The 19,050-nt window shown below is 36.0% G+C and overlaps 1 protein-coding gene across 5 annotated transcripts; it reads right to left on the bottom strand.

The window, feature by feature from the left end:
* Positions 1-12,361: 12,361 nt before the first annotated feature.
* On the bottom strand, positions 12,362-18,854 carry LOC120086420 (heat shock 70 kDa protein 16). Of its 5 annotated transcripts, none has more exons than XM_039043061.1 (11): positions 18,519-18,848; positions 18,315-18,409; positions 16,395-17,716; positions 15,732-15,944; positions 15,436-15,531; positions 15,260-15,361; positions 14,805-15,005; positions 13,598-13,744; positions 13,359-13,487; positions 13,149-13,279; positions 12,362-12,822 (listed from the first exon to the last, which is right to left on the bottom strand). In XM_039043061.1, exons 3-11 carry the CDS (start codon positions 17,562-17,564, stop codon positions 12,723-12,725), a joined length of 2,289 nt encoding a protein of 762 aa, XP_038898989.1. In that variant the 5' UTR covers positions 17,565-17,716; positions 18,315-18,409; positions 18,519-18,848; the 3' UTR covers positions 12,362-12,722. The 5 variants fall into 5 exon arrangements, with proteins under 5 accessions (XP_038898989.1, XP_038898990.1, XP_038898986.1 ...); XM_039043062.1 differs by having other exon boundaries at positions 18,545-18,848; XM_039043058.1 differs by lacking the exon at positions 18,315-18,409.
* Between the last annotated feature and the right edge of the window lie 196 nt (positions 18,855-19,050).

The raw sequence follows: 19,050 nt of genomic DNA, 5'->3' as shown, positions 1-19,050 counted from the left end.
CAAGTACAAACCTAAAGTTTATCATTTTTGGACTCTTTCTTATGGAACAAAGTTCATCAATGAAGGTACTAAAATCATGTCCAGGGTTCATAAGTAACTTTTAAACCGAACCTCGGCCAAATTTGGGTTGAAAGCACATTTTGACATGTAGAAACCCAAAGTTCGTCCTTTCCCGACTCTTTCTTGACCTTTTGTGTCAAAGTTCGTCCATAATGGTACAAAACTTTTTTCCAGGGTTCATAAGTATCTTTTGAACCAAACATCTTCCAAATTTGGAAATGGAGCACATTTCGACAAGTAGAAACCCAAAGTTTGTCCTTTGTAGTGTCTTCTTTACCATTTGTACCAAAGTTCATCCACATAGGTACAAATTTCCTTTCTAGGGTTCATAAGTACCTTTTGAACCAAAAATCGTCCAAATTTTGACTTGGAGCACATTTCGACAAGTTGAAACCCAAAGTTCGTTATTTTTGGACTCTTTCTTGACCTTTTGGTCCAAAGTTCATGCATACAGGTACAAAACTCCTATCCATGGTTCATAAGCAACTTTTAAACCATTGACAAAATTTGGACTGAGAGCACATTTCGACAAGTAGAAACCCAAAGTTCATCCTTTTCGGACTCTTTCTTGACCTTTTGTATCAAAGTTCGTGAACAGAGGTACAAAACTGCTCTCCAGAGTTCATAAGTATCTTTTGAATCAAACTTCGTCCAAATTTGGACTTGGAGCATATTTCGACAAATAGAAACCCAAAGTTCATCCTTTTTGGACTCTTTCTAGACATTTTGTTTCAAGGTTCATCCACATAGGTACAAAACTTCTTTCCAGGGTTCATAAAAACCTTTCAAACCAAAGTTTGTCCAAATTTAGAATTATAGCAGACTTCGACATGTAGAAACCCAAAGTTCGTCCTTTTTGGACTCTTTCTTGACCTTATGTGTTTCAGTTCTTTGACACTGGTACAAAACTCCTCTCCAGGGTTCATAAGTATTTTTTGAACCAAACTTCTTCTAAATTTGGACTTGGAGCACATTCCGACAAAAAGTTTGTCCTTTTTAGTCTCTTTCTTTACCCTTTGTGTCAAAGTTCGTCCACATAGGTACAAAATTCCTTTTTAGGGTTCATAAGTATCTTTTGAACCAAACTTCGTCTAAGTTTTGGCTTGGAGCACATTTTGAGAAGTAGAAAACCAAAGTTCGTCATTTTTGGACTCTTTCTTGACCTTTGGGTCCAAAGTTCACCCATACAGGTACAAAACTTCTGTCCAGGGTTCATGAGTATTTTTAAACCATACTTCGACCAAATTTAGACTGAGGTTAAGAAAGGGGCCGAAAAGGACGAACTTTGGGTTTCTACATGTCGAAATGTGCTCTCAATCCAAATTTAGTCGAAGTTTAGTCGAAAGGATATGAACCTTGGAGAGGAGTTTTGTACCTGTGTGGACGAATTTTGATAAAAATGGTCAAAAAAGAGTCCGAAGAGAATGAACTTTGGGTTTCTACATGTAGAAGTTTGCTATAATTCCCCCAACCCACACCTTAATTACAATACCTTTGCAAAAAAAAAAAAAAAAATTATTGGCTATCACAATCTCTTATTATTTCTGCGGAAGTAATTTCAAATAGAACCTTGCCACAAAATGTCAAGAAAGAGTCCGAAAAGTCCGAAATTTAGGTTTCTCCTTGTCAAAATTTCTCCAAGTCCAAATTTGGAAGTAATTTGGTTTAAAAGATACTTATGAACCCTGTAGAGGAGTTTTGTACCTGTGTGGACGAACATTGACACAAAAGGTCAAGAAATAGTCTGAAAAGGACGAACTTTGGGTTTCTACATTCCGAAATGTGCTCTTAATCCAAATTTGGTTGAAGTTTGGTAAGTTACTTATGAACCCTGGACATGAGTTTTGTATTTGTATTGTTGAACTTTGGACCAAAAGGTCAAGAAAGAGTTCAAAAATTAGGAACTTTGGGTTTCTACTTGTCGAAATGTGCTCGAATTCAAAATTTGAACGAAGTATTGTTCAAAAGGTACTTATGAACCCTAGAAAGGAATTTTTTACCTATGTGGATGAACTTGGGCAGAAAAGGTAAAGAACGAGACTAAAAAGGACGAACTTTGGGTTTCTACTTGTCGAAATGTGCTCCAAATCCATATTTGGAAGAAGTTTGAATCAAAAGATACTTATGAACCCTAGATAGGAGTTTTGTGCCAGGGTGGACGAAGTTAAACACAAAATTGCAGAAGGATGTTCCCTTTGAGTTTGACAAAAAATGTCAAAAGGCTTTCGACACTTTCAAGGAGAAGCTGACCACTACCCCAATTTTTCAACCTCCAAGGTGGGATGTGCCCTTCGAGATCATGTGCGATTCTAGCAATCGAACTGTTGGAGCGGTGCTAGGATAAAGGGTCGACAAGAAGAGCCACGTCATATGCTATGCATTAAGGACCCTAAACCCCAACCAAATTAATTACACCACAACTAAAAAAGAATTTTTGGCCATTGTTTTTGCTTTAGATAAATTTCGTTCTTACATCCTTTGGATTTATTGTCACTATCTTTATTGACCACGCTGCTCTCAAGTTCCTAATGACCAAGAAGGAGTCAAAACCCTAATTGGTTTGTTGGAAGCTCCTTCTCCAAGAGTTCAATTTGACCATCAAAGATAGAAAGGGAGCAAAAAACTTGGTAGTTGACGATTTGAGCAAGATGGTACAAGAAGAAGACCTATACCCCTACGTTAGGACTTTCTAGATGAGTTCCTATTCCATATCGACACACCCACTCCATGGTACGCAGACATGGTTAATTTCCTAGTAACAGGTAAGTTCCCTTACGATATGCCTAGTTCTAGAAGGGCCAAATTGAAAAGTGATTCAAAATGCTTTGTTTGGGAACCACCATACCTTTGGAAGATTTTTTCTATCCAAATCATTAGGAGGTGTGTCCCAAATGAAGAGTTTGAATCAGTGTTCACCTTTTGTCATGAGATGGCTTGTGGAGGGCATTTTAGTCCTAGAAGAATTGCTAGGATGAAATTCGATAGTGGGTTGATTTGGAATTCTTTGTTCACCGACTGCTTTGAATTTTATAAATCTCGTAAGAGGTATTAGAGATCAGGATCTTTGTCTAGGAGGAATGAGATTCCATTAAATTCTATTCTTGTATGTAAGATTTTTTATGTATGGGGTATGGATTCCATGGGCTCTTTTCCTTCTTCATTTGGCTACTTATACATTCTTTTAGCAGTTGACTATGTTTCGAAGTGGGTCGAAGAAATCCCCACCAGGACTAACAATGTTGTTGTGGTTACAGGTTTCTTAAGAGCTAATTTTTTTTTTTTCTAGATTTGGTATACCTTGTGCTATAATCAGTGACAAGGGTACTCATTTTTGCAACCGGACCATCGAGGCACTCATGAGGTGGAGTACATCATTGTGTTGCCACTTTGTATCACCCTCAGATGAACAAACAAGCTAAAATATCAAATCGAGAGGTCAAAAATATCCTAGAAAAGATGATGAACCCAACTAGGAAAGATTGGAGCACGCACCTTAAAGATGCTCTTTGGGTGTACAGGACCACATTCAAAACACCTATTGGAACAATGCCTTTTTAAGCTTGTCTATGGCAAGGCGTGCCACCTACCGATTGAGATATGAACTTGGCCCAAGCTGGTGAGCAGAGATTGCGAGAGTGCTTGTGATATATGCGACCAGGGGTTTTTCAAATTAATAAAGATTTTGTGTACAAGTAATTAAACATGCGATGAAGTAAAGAAAGCGGTAAAANAAAAAAAAAAAAAAGAGAAAGAAAGAAAGAAAGAAAAAAGAAAAGAAAATAAAAAAAGAAGTTTGCTATAATTCCCAATTTTGATGAACTTTGGTTCAAAAGGTACTTATGAAGCCTGGAAAGAAGTTTTGTACCTGTGTGGATGAACCATGCCACAAAATGTCAAGAAAGAGTCCGAAAAGTCCGAAATTTAGGTTTCTCCTTGTCAAAATTTCTCCAAGTCCAAATTTGGAAGTAATTTGGTTTAAAAGATACTTATGAACCCTGTAGAGGAGTTTTGTACCTGTGTGGACGAACATTGACACAAAAGGTCAAGAAATAGTCTGAAAAGGACGAACTTTGGGTTTCTACATTCCGAAATGTGCTCTTAATCCAAATTTGGTTGAAGTTTGGTAAGTTACTTATGAACCCTGGACATGAGTTTTGTATTTGTATTGTTGAACTTTGGACCAAAAGGTCAAGAAAGAGTTCAAAAATTAGGAACTTTGGGTTTCTACTTGTCGAAATGTGCTCGAATTCAAAATTTGAACGAAGTATTGTTCAAAAGGTACTTATGAACCCTAGAAAGGAATTTTTTACCTATGTGGATGAACTTGGGCAGAAAAGGTAAAGAACGAGACTAAAAAGGACGAACTTTGGGTTTCTACTTGTCGAAATGTGCTCCAAATCCATATTTGGAAGAAGTTTGAATCAAAAGATACTTATGAACCCTAGATAGGAGTTTTGTGCCAGGGTGGACGAAGTTAAACACAAAATTGCAGAAGGATGTTCCCTTTGAGTTTGACAAAAAATGTCAAAAGGCTTTCGACACTTTCAAGGAGAAGCTGACCACTACCCCAATTTTTCAACCTCCAAGGTGGGATGTGCCCTTCGAGATCATGTGCGATTCTAGCAATCGAACTGTTGGAGCGGTGCTAGGATAAAGGGTCGACAAGAAGAGCCACGTCATATGCTATGCATTAAGGACCCTAAACCCCAACCAAATTAATTACACCACAACTAAAAAAGAATTTTTGGCCATTGTTTTTGCTTTAGATAAATTTCGTTCTTACATCCTTTGGATTTATTGTCACTATCTTTATTGACCACGCTGCTCTCAAGTTCCTAATGACCAAGAAGGAGTCAAAACCCTAATTGGTTTGTTGGAAGCTCCTTCTCCAAGAGTTCAATTTGACCATCAAAGATAGAAAGGGAGCAAAAAACTTGGTAGTTGACGATTTGAGCAAGATGGTACAAGAAGAAGACCTATACCCCTACGTTAGGACTTTCTAGATGAGTTCCTATTCCATATCGACACACCCACTCCATGGTACGCAGACATGGTTAATTTCCTAGTAACAGGTAAGTTCCCTTACGATATGCCTAGTTCTAGAAGGGCCAAATTGAAAAGTGATTCAAAATGCTTTGTTTGGGAACCACCATACCTTTGGAAGATTTTTTCTATCCAAATCATTAGGAGGTGTGTCCCAAATGAAGAGTTTGAATCAGTGTTCACCTTTTGTCATGAGATGGCTTGTGGAGGGCATTTTAGTCCTAGAAGAATTGCTAGGATGAAATTCGATAGTGGGTTGATTTGGAATTCTTTGTTCACCGACTGCTTTGAATTTTATAAATCTCGTAAGAGGTATTAGAGATCAGGATCTTTGTCTAGGAGGAATGAGATTCCATTAAATTCTATTCTTGTATGTAAGATTTTTTATGTATGGGGTATGGATTCCATGGGCTCTTTTCCTTCTTCATTTGGCTACTTATACATTCTTTTAGCAGTTGACTATGTTTCGAAGTGGGTCGAAGAAATCCCCACCAGGACTAACAATGTTGTTGTGGTTACAGGTTTCTTAAGAGCTAATTTTTTTTTTTTCTAGATTTGGTATACCTTGTGCTATAATCAGTGACAAGGGTACTCATTTTTGCAACCGGACCATCGAGGCACTCATGAGGTGGAGTACATCATTGTGTTGCCACTTTGTATCACCCTCAGATGAACAAACAAGCTAAAATATCAAATCGAGAGGTCAAAAATATCCTAGAAAAGATGATGAACCCAACTAGGAAAGATTGGAGCACGCACCTTAAAGATGCTCTTTGGGTGTACAGGACCACATTCAAAACACCTATTGGAACAATGCCTTTTTAAGCTTGTCTATGGCAAGGCGTGCCACCTACCGATTGAGATATGAACTTGGCCCAAGCTGGTGAGCAGAGATTGCGAGAGTGCTTGTGATATATGCGACCAGGGGTTTTTCAAATTAATAAAGATTTTGTGTACAAGTAATTAAACATGCGATGAAGTAAAGAAAGCGGTAAAAATGCGATAATACATAAATTGCGTTAAAGTAAATTGCGATAAAGTAAATCTAAGCTAAGATGATACAAGATACGAGTTTCATGATACAAGATACTGAGGTCAAGGCTGACTGTGAAGATTATGCAAAGATCATGTAATACGGTGACAAGTCTTATGTACGAAGCAGAAACAAAAAAGATAACTAATATAAATAGTGCAAGTTCCTTAATTGCGTTAAAGTTATAAGTACTGTTCCGCTTTTCCCTTGTTGTACACCTCTCGGTGATCGGCCACGTTCCCACATCTCTGTGGTGAAACAGGGATGAACGTAATGAACACAAGGTTGCTTCCATCTCTGGAAATACTACTCGCTTCAGTTAACGCATTCTTCTAACCTTCTCTCGACAGATTAGAATGACATCTTCACTTCTGCTCTCACAGGTGAAGATGTCGTCTAGCTTGCCTTAGCTAAACGCATTTATCTCTTTAGCACAGATTAAGTTACTCGTTTAATCCATATTAATTACCAAGGTATTAAGAAAACTTCATGGAGAAATCGATTAATGGAGGAACGGAAGTAGACAGAGAAGTGGTAATGAAAGTGATTGAGACATTCAATAAAACTATTAAGCGTCTGATACATGATTTATGAATGAAGAGATTAAGAAGATGAAATACACTTGATGAAATAGAGTTAGAAACAAATACAAATAAGCACCAACGTCTTATCGTTGATCTGGATGGAGATTTGCTTGCCAGCGTGGATGAAGTGAACGAATGGATGAGCTTCCCTCTCAGGCTTGCTCAACCGGTAGTAGGGATCTAAGCACAGAGCTTCACGGCGGGGATCTGGCAGATTTGTACTGAGACTCACCTCTCGGCCTTGTCTCTTCTCTTCCTGGATTTCTTCCGATCAGTACTCAGCTCAGCCTTTTCTCTCAATAATTCAGCATTAATTAGCCCTCGTATCAAATATACCCGTATCCAATATATCTTCTCTAAATTCTATAGGGGTATTTATAGGTGAAAAAGCTTTGACTCTTGGCTTGTGGACCCCACTTCTTGTTATGGAAATTCCGAAGATGGAGGAATAAATATTCCTTCTGTTATGCAATCAGACCGTCAAATCTTCACAAAGATTAGTTGTACACGTGTCGCAATCCTCCGTGTTTACGTTGCTCAGCTACATCTTTCGATCGGTTGCTCGCATGCGGTTTGTTTTTATTACCGCATGCGGTTGAAATTCAGCTCGGGATCAACTGTCGCATTGTGCCATCATTGTGTTAATCGTCTCCTCATTGTTGATTGACGGGCGCAATGTGACAGAGATGCGTTGTTCATTTCTCGTTGAACCTTGATCGCAAGCGGTGACTTGGTTTCCTCCAAAACAGAGTAAAAATATCTTCTACCATCTTGACATGTTAGTGGGTGTAATTTCGATAATTCATAATTATTGTAATTTTGAGCTACTTTTCATACAATCGATGCATATTCCTTCTCTTTTGGCCGCAATATCTAGATAAGGCAGCATAAATAACTTGTATTTCTGCAAGTTATCATATACCCTCTTTGGCTAACGCATCCCCCTCATGCGCTCATTGTCCACACTTAGGCCATCGCATGCCAGCCCAAACCAATGCCATGTATTCTCGCCTAGGTCATCCTTGTTGCATGCGTCCATGAGGCTTTCCCAACCTCAAGATGTCTTAGCCATCACATGACTTCAACGCAAGGAACTTGCCTAGGCCCACCCATGCATTCAACTAACCTTAAATCACTTGACTCCCACACATCCTACCATTTCTAGTTCTTGGCAAGGGCTCGGCCACATAACCTCAAAGAACCTTGGTCGTATACCTCATGCATCCACTAACCTCCACGCCTTCCTGTTCCACCCTTAACCAACAACTTAACTCCCCTAATGACAAGGTCAACGCCTAACCGCACAATGAACAAGTCATTGTTTTCCAAGTCCTCACCCAACACATGGCATCAACGCATGGTTCCCACACTTGCAAGATTTTTGTCCTCTTTATTCCACTTACCTACAATTTATGTTTTAGCCCTTAAAATCTAGTTTCAACACTTAAGGGATTTTCCTCCTCTTTTATCCCGCTTCAAACATGTTTATTATCCAAGTTCTAACCTAATTTACTCAAATTGAAATTTCGAGGGTTTACAATTTTGTTGATGATTTGATGATCTAGTTGGGGACTGCAGTTGTTTTGCTTTTGTGAAGACTATTTTAAGAAGGTTCTAAGTGTTGTCTAGTCTTGTTGCCAATGGTGCTAAGCGTTCAATGTTTTGTGTTGGTATGTCTCTTGGTGAGGCAGGGATTTCAACATTCCTAAGATTCTGATTGGCTTCTCTCCCTATTTGTTATCTTAGCTTTCCTTTTATTTATGAATGACTATTCTATGCAGGTTGTTTTCCTCTATTGGAAAGACTTACTACTCATGTGAAGAGCTAGTCTACTAGGGATCTATGTTATATTGGTTGGTTGTAGCTTATTCAGTCAATTTTGCAAAGTTTTCAAGTCTATTGGACTAGTGTGTTCGTTTTTCCTACTCAAGTTACTCATAAATTTGATCATTTGCTTAGCTCCTTTCTTTGGAAAAGGAATGTGGAAAAAGTGGTGGGGGAGGAAAGGAGGGGGTTAAGGTTGCTTGATTGGATGTTTGCCTTCTGTGTTGTCAGGGTGGTCTTACCATACGTCATATTCCTTATTGGAATGTTACTATTATCAAAAAGTTATTGTGGCTTAGAAAAGGTTTAGTGTGATCCTGGGTCAAAAAAGGTCTCCATCCTTCAATAGCTTAGTACTGCAGTTATCAATGCAAATAGTTCCCTTCGTGCAAATGTGGGTGATTTTTTGTGCTCTAATGGGACTTGGAACTATCTTTCTAACTCTAGGGAGCTAGTTGACCTTCCCATTCAGGTACAATTGATTATAGTTAAGGTTGGTTGGGAGGATTGTGTAACTTGGCTCCCTTGTTGTTTTGGTATGTTTTTAGTTACTAATGCATCAAAGTCATTTTATCCTAGGCATATTAAGATACCATGGGCTAGCCTCCTTTGTTTTAGAGGGAATATACCTAGAAATTCTTTCATTTAATGACTCGTTATTTGGAGTCATTTAGAGATATGTGATCATGTTAGATGGTGATGTTTTGATATCTCTAGTGACTGTGTTATTTGTACTAGTGGAATTAGTTTAGGGATCATTTGTTCTTTTAATGTGCTTTTAGTAAGGCTATCTAGGGAGATATGCTTTTTTTTTGGGAAGGTGTTTCCATACGATATCGCATTGGGATATAGAGCTCACTGGATTCCAATTTAATAAAAGGAATAGGTTAAGGCGTAAGGTTTTGAGAGTTGCTTAGTGTTCTATTCTTTACCATGTTTTGCGCGAGTGTAATATGTGTGCTCATGGTGCCACTTTCAATAATCCCTAGGCAATTAATTTAGATGCTCAATCTGAGATTTTTATATGTTATTTTAGTGACCGTGAACTTCTCTAGTCGGGGGGAAGCAATGAGAGTTTTCTCCTAGGAACCTTTTTCCTTGAGTTTTGTGTGTGTGCGTGTGTTTTTGTCTTTATTCGTTATCCTGTTTTTTTCCGTAGTGTTTTGTTTTTATCTTGGCCTCAACTAAAGTCCCTCTCTTTTTAGTAATCCATTATCTTTGCAAATAATAATAATAATAACAAATAAGTTGGCTTTTGATTGATACAAAAGATTGTGTAGAGACCATTTATGAAATTAAACCAAGTCACTAAGCTCCATCTATCTACTAATTTTGAACTTTTAAAACAATATAGGCCCATCGAAATTTAACCTAATATTAAATAATGTGATATGAATTTAATTGTTGTTACTGCATAGAACTTGACCTACGTAGGTTTTGGTAGGCAATCTGAAAATATTAATTTGAAAAACAAGTGATTCAATGAAAATAGAGTTGTATTTCATATTTTTAGATGTGTGTTTTATTGCAGATTCAAAAATAAATTTTTATTTCAAATAATTGTTCAAAATGTATGTTGATAACGTATTTATAAACCATAAAACTAATTATAGTTACTCACTCAATAAGTTGAATATAAACTATTATTAAGTTATTCCTTTAATTATATTATTAATTCATTTATGAACTTGGTTTATGTCAAAATTTTGTATAATTATTATATTAGTATATTATATAATACATATTTCAAATTCAAAATATGGATCATGTTTCAAAGTCGATAGTTTTTAAAATTTGCATTGTGTAGATCATAGAATTTGAAAACAAATTTAAAAACTAAATTTAAATATTCCTAAACTTAGTGAATCTGCATACATAAAATATAATATAAATTGCCTACTAAATATGTCCTTAGTAAACATAATTACTCTTTACTTAAAATTTAAAATTTTATCATAGTCTCACGGATCAAAGTTCTTACAAGCATTCATTATTAACAAAAAATAAAATAAAATAAAATAAAATAAAAGTTAGAAGTGATGATAAAAGAATGCTACAAGACCAAATTATATGAAAACCATAGAAAATTGAAATTATTATGTTGGGACTATAAGAACATATAATTATCGATTATTAAAACCTTCAAATCTTTTTTATTTTAACTCTAAGGATCAGGTTAGGCGAGAATTGTTTTGAAATTAAAGAACAAATTCTTTAATCTAAGATTTGTACTTCACAAGATAGGATGACAAATCATACTTGAATATTCCTAGCATGCAAGACTCTAAATTGCAAAACTCATGCTCTTGGCTAAACATGGGAGAAGTACAAAGGTCAAATTTTGGTCATCATAAAAAACTCACAAAAATGACCTAATGCCAAAATTAGATAGTATAGAAACCCTAATGTCACATCATCAGTCATATGAAAATTAGAAAAATATTTTTTAATATCGAGGGGATCAAATCTCGCAGTGGAAGTGAGTGATTGCTTTTTCTTCAATTTTACTTTAAAATTAACTTTGCAAAAAAGTGTACGTACATCAACATGCTATAAAATTAAACTAAGCTAGGTATAGACTTGGGTAAAAAAAATATTACCTTTGAAGAACTTCAGTATTCTCCAAGTCTTCACAATGAATTGAAATCTCCTTCTCTACAAGTTGAACACCTCCACTTGATCTTCCCCATTATATCTTTGGCAAAAATTGGTTGGGAGAACCTTGTTGAAAGAAGAGAGGGTTCATTTTGCAGAGAAAATCTTCTCGATAAAACTTTAGATTTGAGAGCTTTTCAGTCAATGGTGAAATATTGCTTTTTTTTTTTTTTTTCAGTCAACAGTGTTAAAAAGAAAGATTAATTACAAACTCTTTGTATAGGATATCTCACTTGCATATCTCCACATGAACGATTTGGATTACATCACTTATAACCTTTACAAAGTAGATTGTATCCATAGTATTATCAGAATAAAACACTCAACCTTATCTATATACTATACTCTTTAGATTATTACTTAAATATGATCCATTTTATATTATTACTTCAATATGATCCACTTATATGTCAAGCACATACTATTCATGTTTCATTGAATAACCTTCTATTTTCGTTTGTTGAATTCAAGTTACATTATTCTAAAAGATAAATAACAATTATTTTATTGATAAATAAATTATTTACAAAATTACAAACCACGAGTTTGGGATACAAAACCCAACAAATATATCATAGAAAAAAAAAAGATAAAATTTTTGAAAACAAGAAAATGTAAATAAAATATGAACAATAATTTGATCTCTTTTTTCTAGTACGACAAATAATTCAATGTCCTTGATGGTTTATATCAAGTTCTCTTATACTTTTCTCATGTGTAACAACACGATCACCACTTGTTCTTTTTTTTTTTTTTTTCTATCCGTATTCAGAGCTTATTCTGGTCACATATTTTTTACCATCAAACTTTAAGATCATAATCAGCAACTATTGTTGAACTATGCTCCCTTTTTTTCATTGAATTCAACAATTAGAAAGTCGAAAAATTGAACTACCTACCCTTAAATAACCATAAGTATTTTATCCACTAAACTACACTCGAATTGACATCGATAGAAAAACATACATGCAAGTAGAAAATCTAGATTACAACTTAGGTTTCGTGTTCGGTGTCCTACAAAAAATGCTCACATGTTTAGAAACTAATGCAGGACTTGCCCACATACCAAAACACATTTGAATCCGAGGGAAATGTAAGTCTTAAGCAATGGATCAAACGTTAATGGCTTGATGAAGCTAAAATCATCCTTTTTCCTGTGTGATTCATGATAACCATGGACTGTATATATATATGTGTCAGATATGATGAGTTTTACAAAATCAACATCTGAAAACAGACAAAGAATGGAAAGGCAATAATTCAATAAGGGTTGCCTTCAAATTGTTGCAAAACTGAGAGATAGCCCTCATTAGAATGATACAACACTCATGAAGGTTTGAAGTGAATGTGAGACCAAAACAAAAAAGAAAAAACATGAGCTGATTGGTTATCTGTCATCACCTGCAGTTGTACTACTCTTCATTCTGGACACTTGAAACAGTGGCAAGAGATATCATCCACTTTTGTCAGAAGAATAATAATCAAAATCTTTGATTAATCTTGAGAAGAACCAATGCTGAATTTTAAGAATGGTGGTTATCGGAAGAATTGTGATGGTTTGTTTCCTTGGAATCTCCTGAATGTGTATGGGAAGACACAGGTCCCAAGATCCTCTGGCATGTCCTGGAATGAAGTTCAATGTTTAAGCAAATGGTAGTAAGCCACTGGATCATAAATAAAAGGGTGCAGATACCAAGCATGCTTTTTGAAAATAAATATAGAACTGAGTTAAGTCACGGTTTTTCTGGTTCTAATCTATTTATAACACGTTGGCATAACCAGAAAGAACGTAGCTTAAACTTAGTGTCCTAAATGACCATTAAGATTAGTTCACCAGGTTAATAGTCTACTACTATGAAAACAAGGTCAGGAGAACTTCTCTACAGTAAGTGTCTAATCTTACAGAAACTTCTTAAATTTCCAACAAATCAAACAGAGAAGCATCATACTTGTCGAAATCCTCTTCCCGAGTTCTGATCTCACTTGACCATAGTAGAGGGTCAGTGTTTTTTGGTAACAACTCTTGTTGTTGGTTTTTCTCTGTTAGCCACTGCTCTGCTCTGTCGCACTCCTCAAGGATCTGGAGAAAGTGAAGAGTTTGAGAGAATTCAAACAAACCCAACTATGACTCATAATAGTAGAGGTTATTAGCCATTTACCAATGCTCGAGCTTGAGGTGAAAGTGAATCCCCAGAGTTCCTATAATCAGAAATACGCTTTAACAGATGCGCTTTAGCTTGTGCTCTAGCTTCTTCATCTTCGTATCGGTTAATTATAGGATCCACCAACTGAGAACAGTGGAAGACTAGTAAGGAAAGAGAAGAGAACTTGAATTGGCAAACCTCTGGTTCAGAGAATGTTATACAACTTTGTATCATACAACAGAAATAGCAACAACCTTCTTAAGGTCGTCTAACTTAGAAGAATAAGCACTCTCTGTCTCATCGTCTCCATCCTCATAAAGCCACTCCTCTGTTTGCTGGAGGCTTGAAGAAATGCCTTCTCGCTCTTGATCACTAGCGAAACTCCGATATGTGTTGAAAAGCTATTAAAAAACCACTTCTAGAATCATCATTATTTTTATGATAATAAATAATATTCAAACTGCAACATTAGATTTCTGTAAAGATTCAGGTTAGTGATCAGTATGCATGAGAATAGAAGTCTACCTCAAGATATCATGAACATTTAGTAATATAAATATCTAATTTTAGTCAAATCTCGATTTTAAAATTGACAAAAACAAATCTTTCTTTAAATTATTTGAAAAAGTAGTGGAAATTGAGTTGATTTTGAACTACAAAATAATAAACTAAAATTAGTAATAAAAATAATATTTAAATTTCGATTAGTCATTCTAAAAAAGCTAACCAATGAACTTTGTTTAAATTTGTCAGTTTTTACATATTTAAGTTAGTCAATTCTTTAAAAAAATAGCAATAATAAGAAACACAATTTTAAATTTGAATTTAGTTATATTTGAAAAATATGAAAAATATTTTATTTTAAACTTAACTATTACGAGATAATTAAGATGACAAATTTAAGCTAACCTAAGATCAAACCACTGATTAAATATAATGAATATTTCATAAACTTAAGATTTCTAAATCAACAGTCTGTTCCCAAGCTTTCTAAACATGCATTCCAAAACACAATTTGTTAAACCCAAGCTACCTAAACTCCTCAGTTTAAGCTTAACATTCCTAAGCTTAGGATTCAAAACTTACACACCAAACGCCTCCTTAAAAAGTCAGCCTTATCTAAGGGGAAAAGTTTATGGATCTGAAATCACACAACTTAAACTTCCATTGAAACTAATGCCTCATGCTCGCGTGATGAAAATCAATAATTTGATCTAAAAAGTGGTGTGGTAGCTACTGAAATTCATATAACCGCCCCCTAAGTAGTCAAAAGAATTTAGCAGTAGCATTACATGATTGAGTTATATGTTTGGTTCACACATCGGTCGAAACTAAACCAAGCATATAGATGTAAAGTTTGCTTTAAGTAACTTTTTCGCATCACTCAAATCAAAATGCACTATTCGTATCAGAAAATGGAGATTGAAAATCCTTTAAGCCTCAGGAAAATATAATATTTACCTTATTCCTCATCTCATAGACATATGACTCCAAAGCATTCTTCTTATTTTTGGCCTGTTCCATATTTTTATCCTGTTGGGCCAGTTGGAGTTCTCTTTCTTGGGCTTCTGAGAGCTCAGCCTTGGTCATTCCACCATATATATGTTCACTAACTGGTATGTCAATCCTCCTTGTGCTCCTAGCTTTTCTTGAAACATCAGACTGAAGAAATGCAATAATTCAATATCTTTAAAGACACCAAATCTCTGTGACGTACAAACAAAAAGATAGAGACAATTTTCCAGGAAGCGAAAAAGTTGGGAGATAAGAAACATAGGATGAGGTTTTCTAGATAGTATAGGCATTTCTCCTATCAAAAGAATATATATATATATAGGCATTTCCAAAAGCGGAAGATATATTTTAAAAATATATATATATGATTCTTGAGTGCTGAAAGGGATTATCTTCAATACCTCAGAATGGGAAGAATCAACAAACTCGGTCTCCATTTTTTCTGTGTTTGAGTGAGCAGCATCTCTCCTTGGTATTTGTTCATCTACATTATCCTCTACAAACTAAATTCACAATTCATATAAATACAGAGAAATTACCCTTAAATAGTGGAAAGTCTGACGGAAATATTACTTACTGTAGTTGATTCAACATTAACAATGCCGTTCATATTTAATTGAACTCTGACTTTAACCCTTGAATTAGAGTTGCTTGAACCTTGGACAGGACCAATCTGCATCTCAAATGACTCAACATTTAAGAATCAATTCCAATCCATCATAAATAGAAATTAGAAAAAGAAGCAGAAACAGGTCAACACTCTCTAGAGTAGTTTCTGAACACTGGGGCAGTTTAAAAGCCTTCCAGCACCGGAAGAACAAATACTTCAATAACAATAAAAACAATAATTAAAAAAGATTAAACTGAACATACTGTAAAGCAACCAATTTTTGAAGACATGCCAGGAGGTAGTTCGTCAAGATTAGTATAGACTGCTTCTAAGTGGAATAAACTGTTGCGCTGGAATGATAGAACTTTAGTACTTGGAATGTGCTGGCCTTTGGGAAATAGTACATTATTTAAGCCTAAGCTAATTGGGCCTGCATCTGATGAGAAGCCAATGGAGAAGGGGGATGAATCCTGAACCTACATTACGTCAATATACCATTTAGCAATCATGCAACTAATAACCCCAAAAAAAGAAACATGTCAAGAAAGTAGATCAGGAAAACACATAATTACATATTGAAAAATCACCTAAATCATGATACACAAGAACATGAAATATCATATTTCAACCTTTTTACAGGAAAATAATTGGACAGTTACTCTTCAGGTCAACTAACTCATGGATGGGTTAATGCTGGTAAAAAGAGTAGGATTCAAGAAGCCTTCTTTGTTTAAGTACGTTACATCCAGATACCCTTAAAAGGAAGCTTGAAAAAAGGGGAAAAAAGCAGAACCACGGAAGTTTTGTGTTTTGTCCAGTCATTGTGCGAGGAAAGCTTCAAGTTCATGCTAGAAATATAATCTTTTCTCAACTCTCCATAAATGCCTAGCTAATGCAAGTAATAAAACCTCAGGGAAAGTACACACCTCATATTCTCTGACCCGGAAAACTGGACTAAGCATGGCGCACTGTAGAGCACAACCACGAGCTACACATTCACTAGCATTAAGTTTGCGACTGGGTTCTTTTTTAAATACAGAAGTCAATAACCTAGTTATCGCAGGGATCCTTGACCCTGATCCAACAAGCTCAACAGAGTGGATTTTTTCTACACCTAATCCTGCATCAGCTAATGCTCTGGTACAGGGAATGCAAATCCTCTCCAATAGACTAGAAGCAAGCTTTTCAAATTCTTCTCTTTTGATAAATCCCTTAACGTCTTTCTCGTCCATCAGGCATTCAATATTAAGAGGTGCCTCCAAATTTGCACTCAAAACTTTCTTTAGCTTCTCACAAGCTGCCCGCAATCTGATAGAAGCCTTGACATTTGAATTTACATCTATATCATAATTCTTCTTAAATTCTGCAACAAAGTGGCTGAATAGAACATCATCAAAGTCTCTACCTCCTAAATCTCTATCATAGGTATGTGACATGATCCTCATATGTCCAGGCTCAAATGATACAATAGAGACCTGGGTATCACAATGACCAATATCAACAAATGCAACATATATTGGACCCGTATTTGAGAAATCTGTTTTATAAATTCCATAGCTAAGTGCTGTTGCAGTACAGTCATGCATGAGTCTCAGAGGCTTTAAACCAGCAATAGCAGCAGCATTCCAATATAAACGTCTCTGCAAATCAGTAAAATATGATGGAATACCAATAACACAATCTGAAAATGGTGCTCCCAAATTTTTCTCAGCTACATCTTTCAAATGTGCAAGGAGCATTGCCATGATCTGAACTGGAGTAAATGTATGAGTCTCCCCCAAGTATTTCACGTGAACCAAAATGCTGCCATCAAGGGCTTCAGATGTTTTAAAAGGAAATATTTTGAGATCCTTTTGAACATCTGGCTCACTGAAGTTACGTCCAATCAATCTCTTTACCTGAGATATTGTGGATCTTGGGTTCATTGTTGCAGAAGCAGCACCTGCAGAACCCAAAAACCGCTGCTTTTCCCCAAAGCATATCACTGCAGGGGTTTCTCGTTGTGATTCCTCATTCAGCACAACATCGATACCACGTTGCCTCGACACAGCAATAACACAATTTTCATTTCCAATATCAAAACCTACTACGCTCATCTCTGTTTGCTGGGTTAACTAGCTTTCAGAGAAATAAAAAACTGAAAGAATTAACTCTCAACCCAATCATGAGACAGAAAAATTCATGAGCTATTCCTCCACTAAAAGTTCTTCAAAATAATGCTTCAGAAACCAATGGCCACCTAATATAACTGCATAAATATGAGATCAACCAATCAGCAACAGATCTCGATTCAACTTGAACCCAAACAAGCGATATGTTAAGAAAATACGAAAAGATGACAAGAAATGATAAAAGGCCTATAACTGCAATTATTTGACCCTGCACTATGTGATACAAAAGTCAGTTAGATAGCTTTTAGTAATTAGGGCTAGATGGTAGGCTTGCTCTAACCTTTCTGTACTCTTCTCTAGTAAACGAATATATCTTTCACTCGCCATTTCTTTTTAAATATAAATTATACTTCATAAATAGGATGGACAATGGAGCAGGACAGGGCAGTTGGAATCCCCTGTCTTCACCTCTTAAGGCCTTTCCATTTACAGAGACGGAAGAGTCAAAGATGGAGGCAGAGATTAACCAGAATATTCAGAATAAAAGAAACACCAAGTCAGGGAAAAAACACACTGGACTCTAGGATCAAATCACACAATTGAACAATCTTAAAGATCCAAGGTAGTGCTACCATCCAATAATCTCCAAATTGGTAATTTCAAGTAATTTGGAATTAACGAACAATTGTAATATAACGGTGAAACTAACAATTAAAATGTAACTAGCATGCTTACGTCCTTGATAAAACAATCAGATTCCTGGTCATTAATTACGAATGCCATCGAATGCGCTATTGTTCTACACAGCCCTAGCGAAGCACGACAAAATTCTACAAAATAGGGGATTCATTAAATTCCTAATAAATGCAGCAAATGAAGTTGCATTGCATTGAGTGCCAAGAGAATCAGAATTGCTAAATGACGATAAGAAGAACTCACATAAGATGAAACCCATGGAGACCCACCTGAGGACAGCCTCTCAGAAGCTAAAGGCGGCCGGAAACAGCACCGGAAACGAGATGGACAAAGGTATCAAAGAGAAAAAGAGAGAGAGAAGTTAGCGGGAGAGAGAGGGGGAGGGGGAAAATCTAGGGAGGGAAGAGAGGCTTCTGTTACAAATTCCATCGGCTGGGCGACAATTTTGGGGAAATTATATATCGGTACAAAAGCGAGGCTTCGAGATTGCCTTTCGCAGCAGAGCAGGCTTTTTTTCCCTTTAACTTTGACTATGACTTTCTTCCCATCTTACGTTTTCAGAGTGCCTCTCCCAACCCAATACCACCTTTCTTGGGTTGCAATCATAATGAGTCCATCACTGTTATATATGAACCAAATACACTAACAAACCCATTATACTTCAATTACTAGAGACAATATACTTCATGTAAATAACCAAAAGACTTGAAAAAACTTCAAAATCGTTGGAGACTCGAAACATAGTCAAGACACGCTTCTGTTAAGTGTTGCCCTA

Source organism: Benincasa hispida, chromosome 9 (genome assembly GCF_009727055.1).
Source record: "Benincasa hispida cultivar B227 chromosome 9, ASM972705v1, whole genome shotgun sequence".
NCBI classification, from domain to species: Eukaryota; Viridiplantae; Streptophyta; class Magnoliopsida; order Cucurbitales; family Cucurbitaceae; genus Benincasa; species Benincasa hispida.
This window is presented reverse-complemented; position numbering and strand designations above follow the sequence as displayed.

What these genes read in the sequence shown, in the direction of transcription:
- LOC120086420 (XM_039043061.1), bottom strand. Translation starts at nt 17,564, where the DNA reads ATGAGCGTAGTAGGTTTTGATATTGGAAATGAAAATTGTGTTATTGCT. An exon ending in TCCGGGTCAGAGAATATGAG is followed by an intron (nt 15,945 to 16,394) that starts GTGTGTACTTTC and finishes GACGTAATGTAG; the next exon opens with GTTCAGGATTCATCCCCCTT. An exon ending in CGGGAAGAGGATTTCGACAA is followed by an intron (nt 12,823 to 13,148) that starts GTATGATGCTTC and finishes ACTTCATTCCAG; the next exon opens with GACATGCCAGAGGATCTTGG.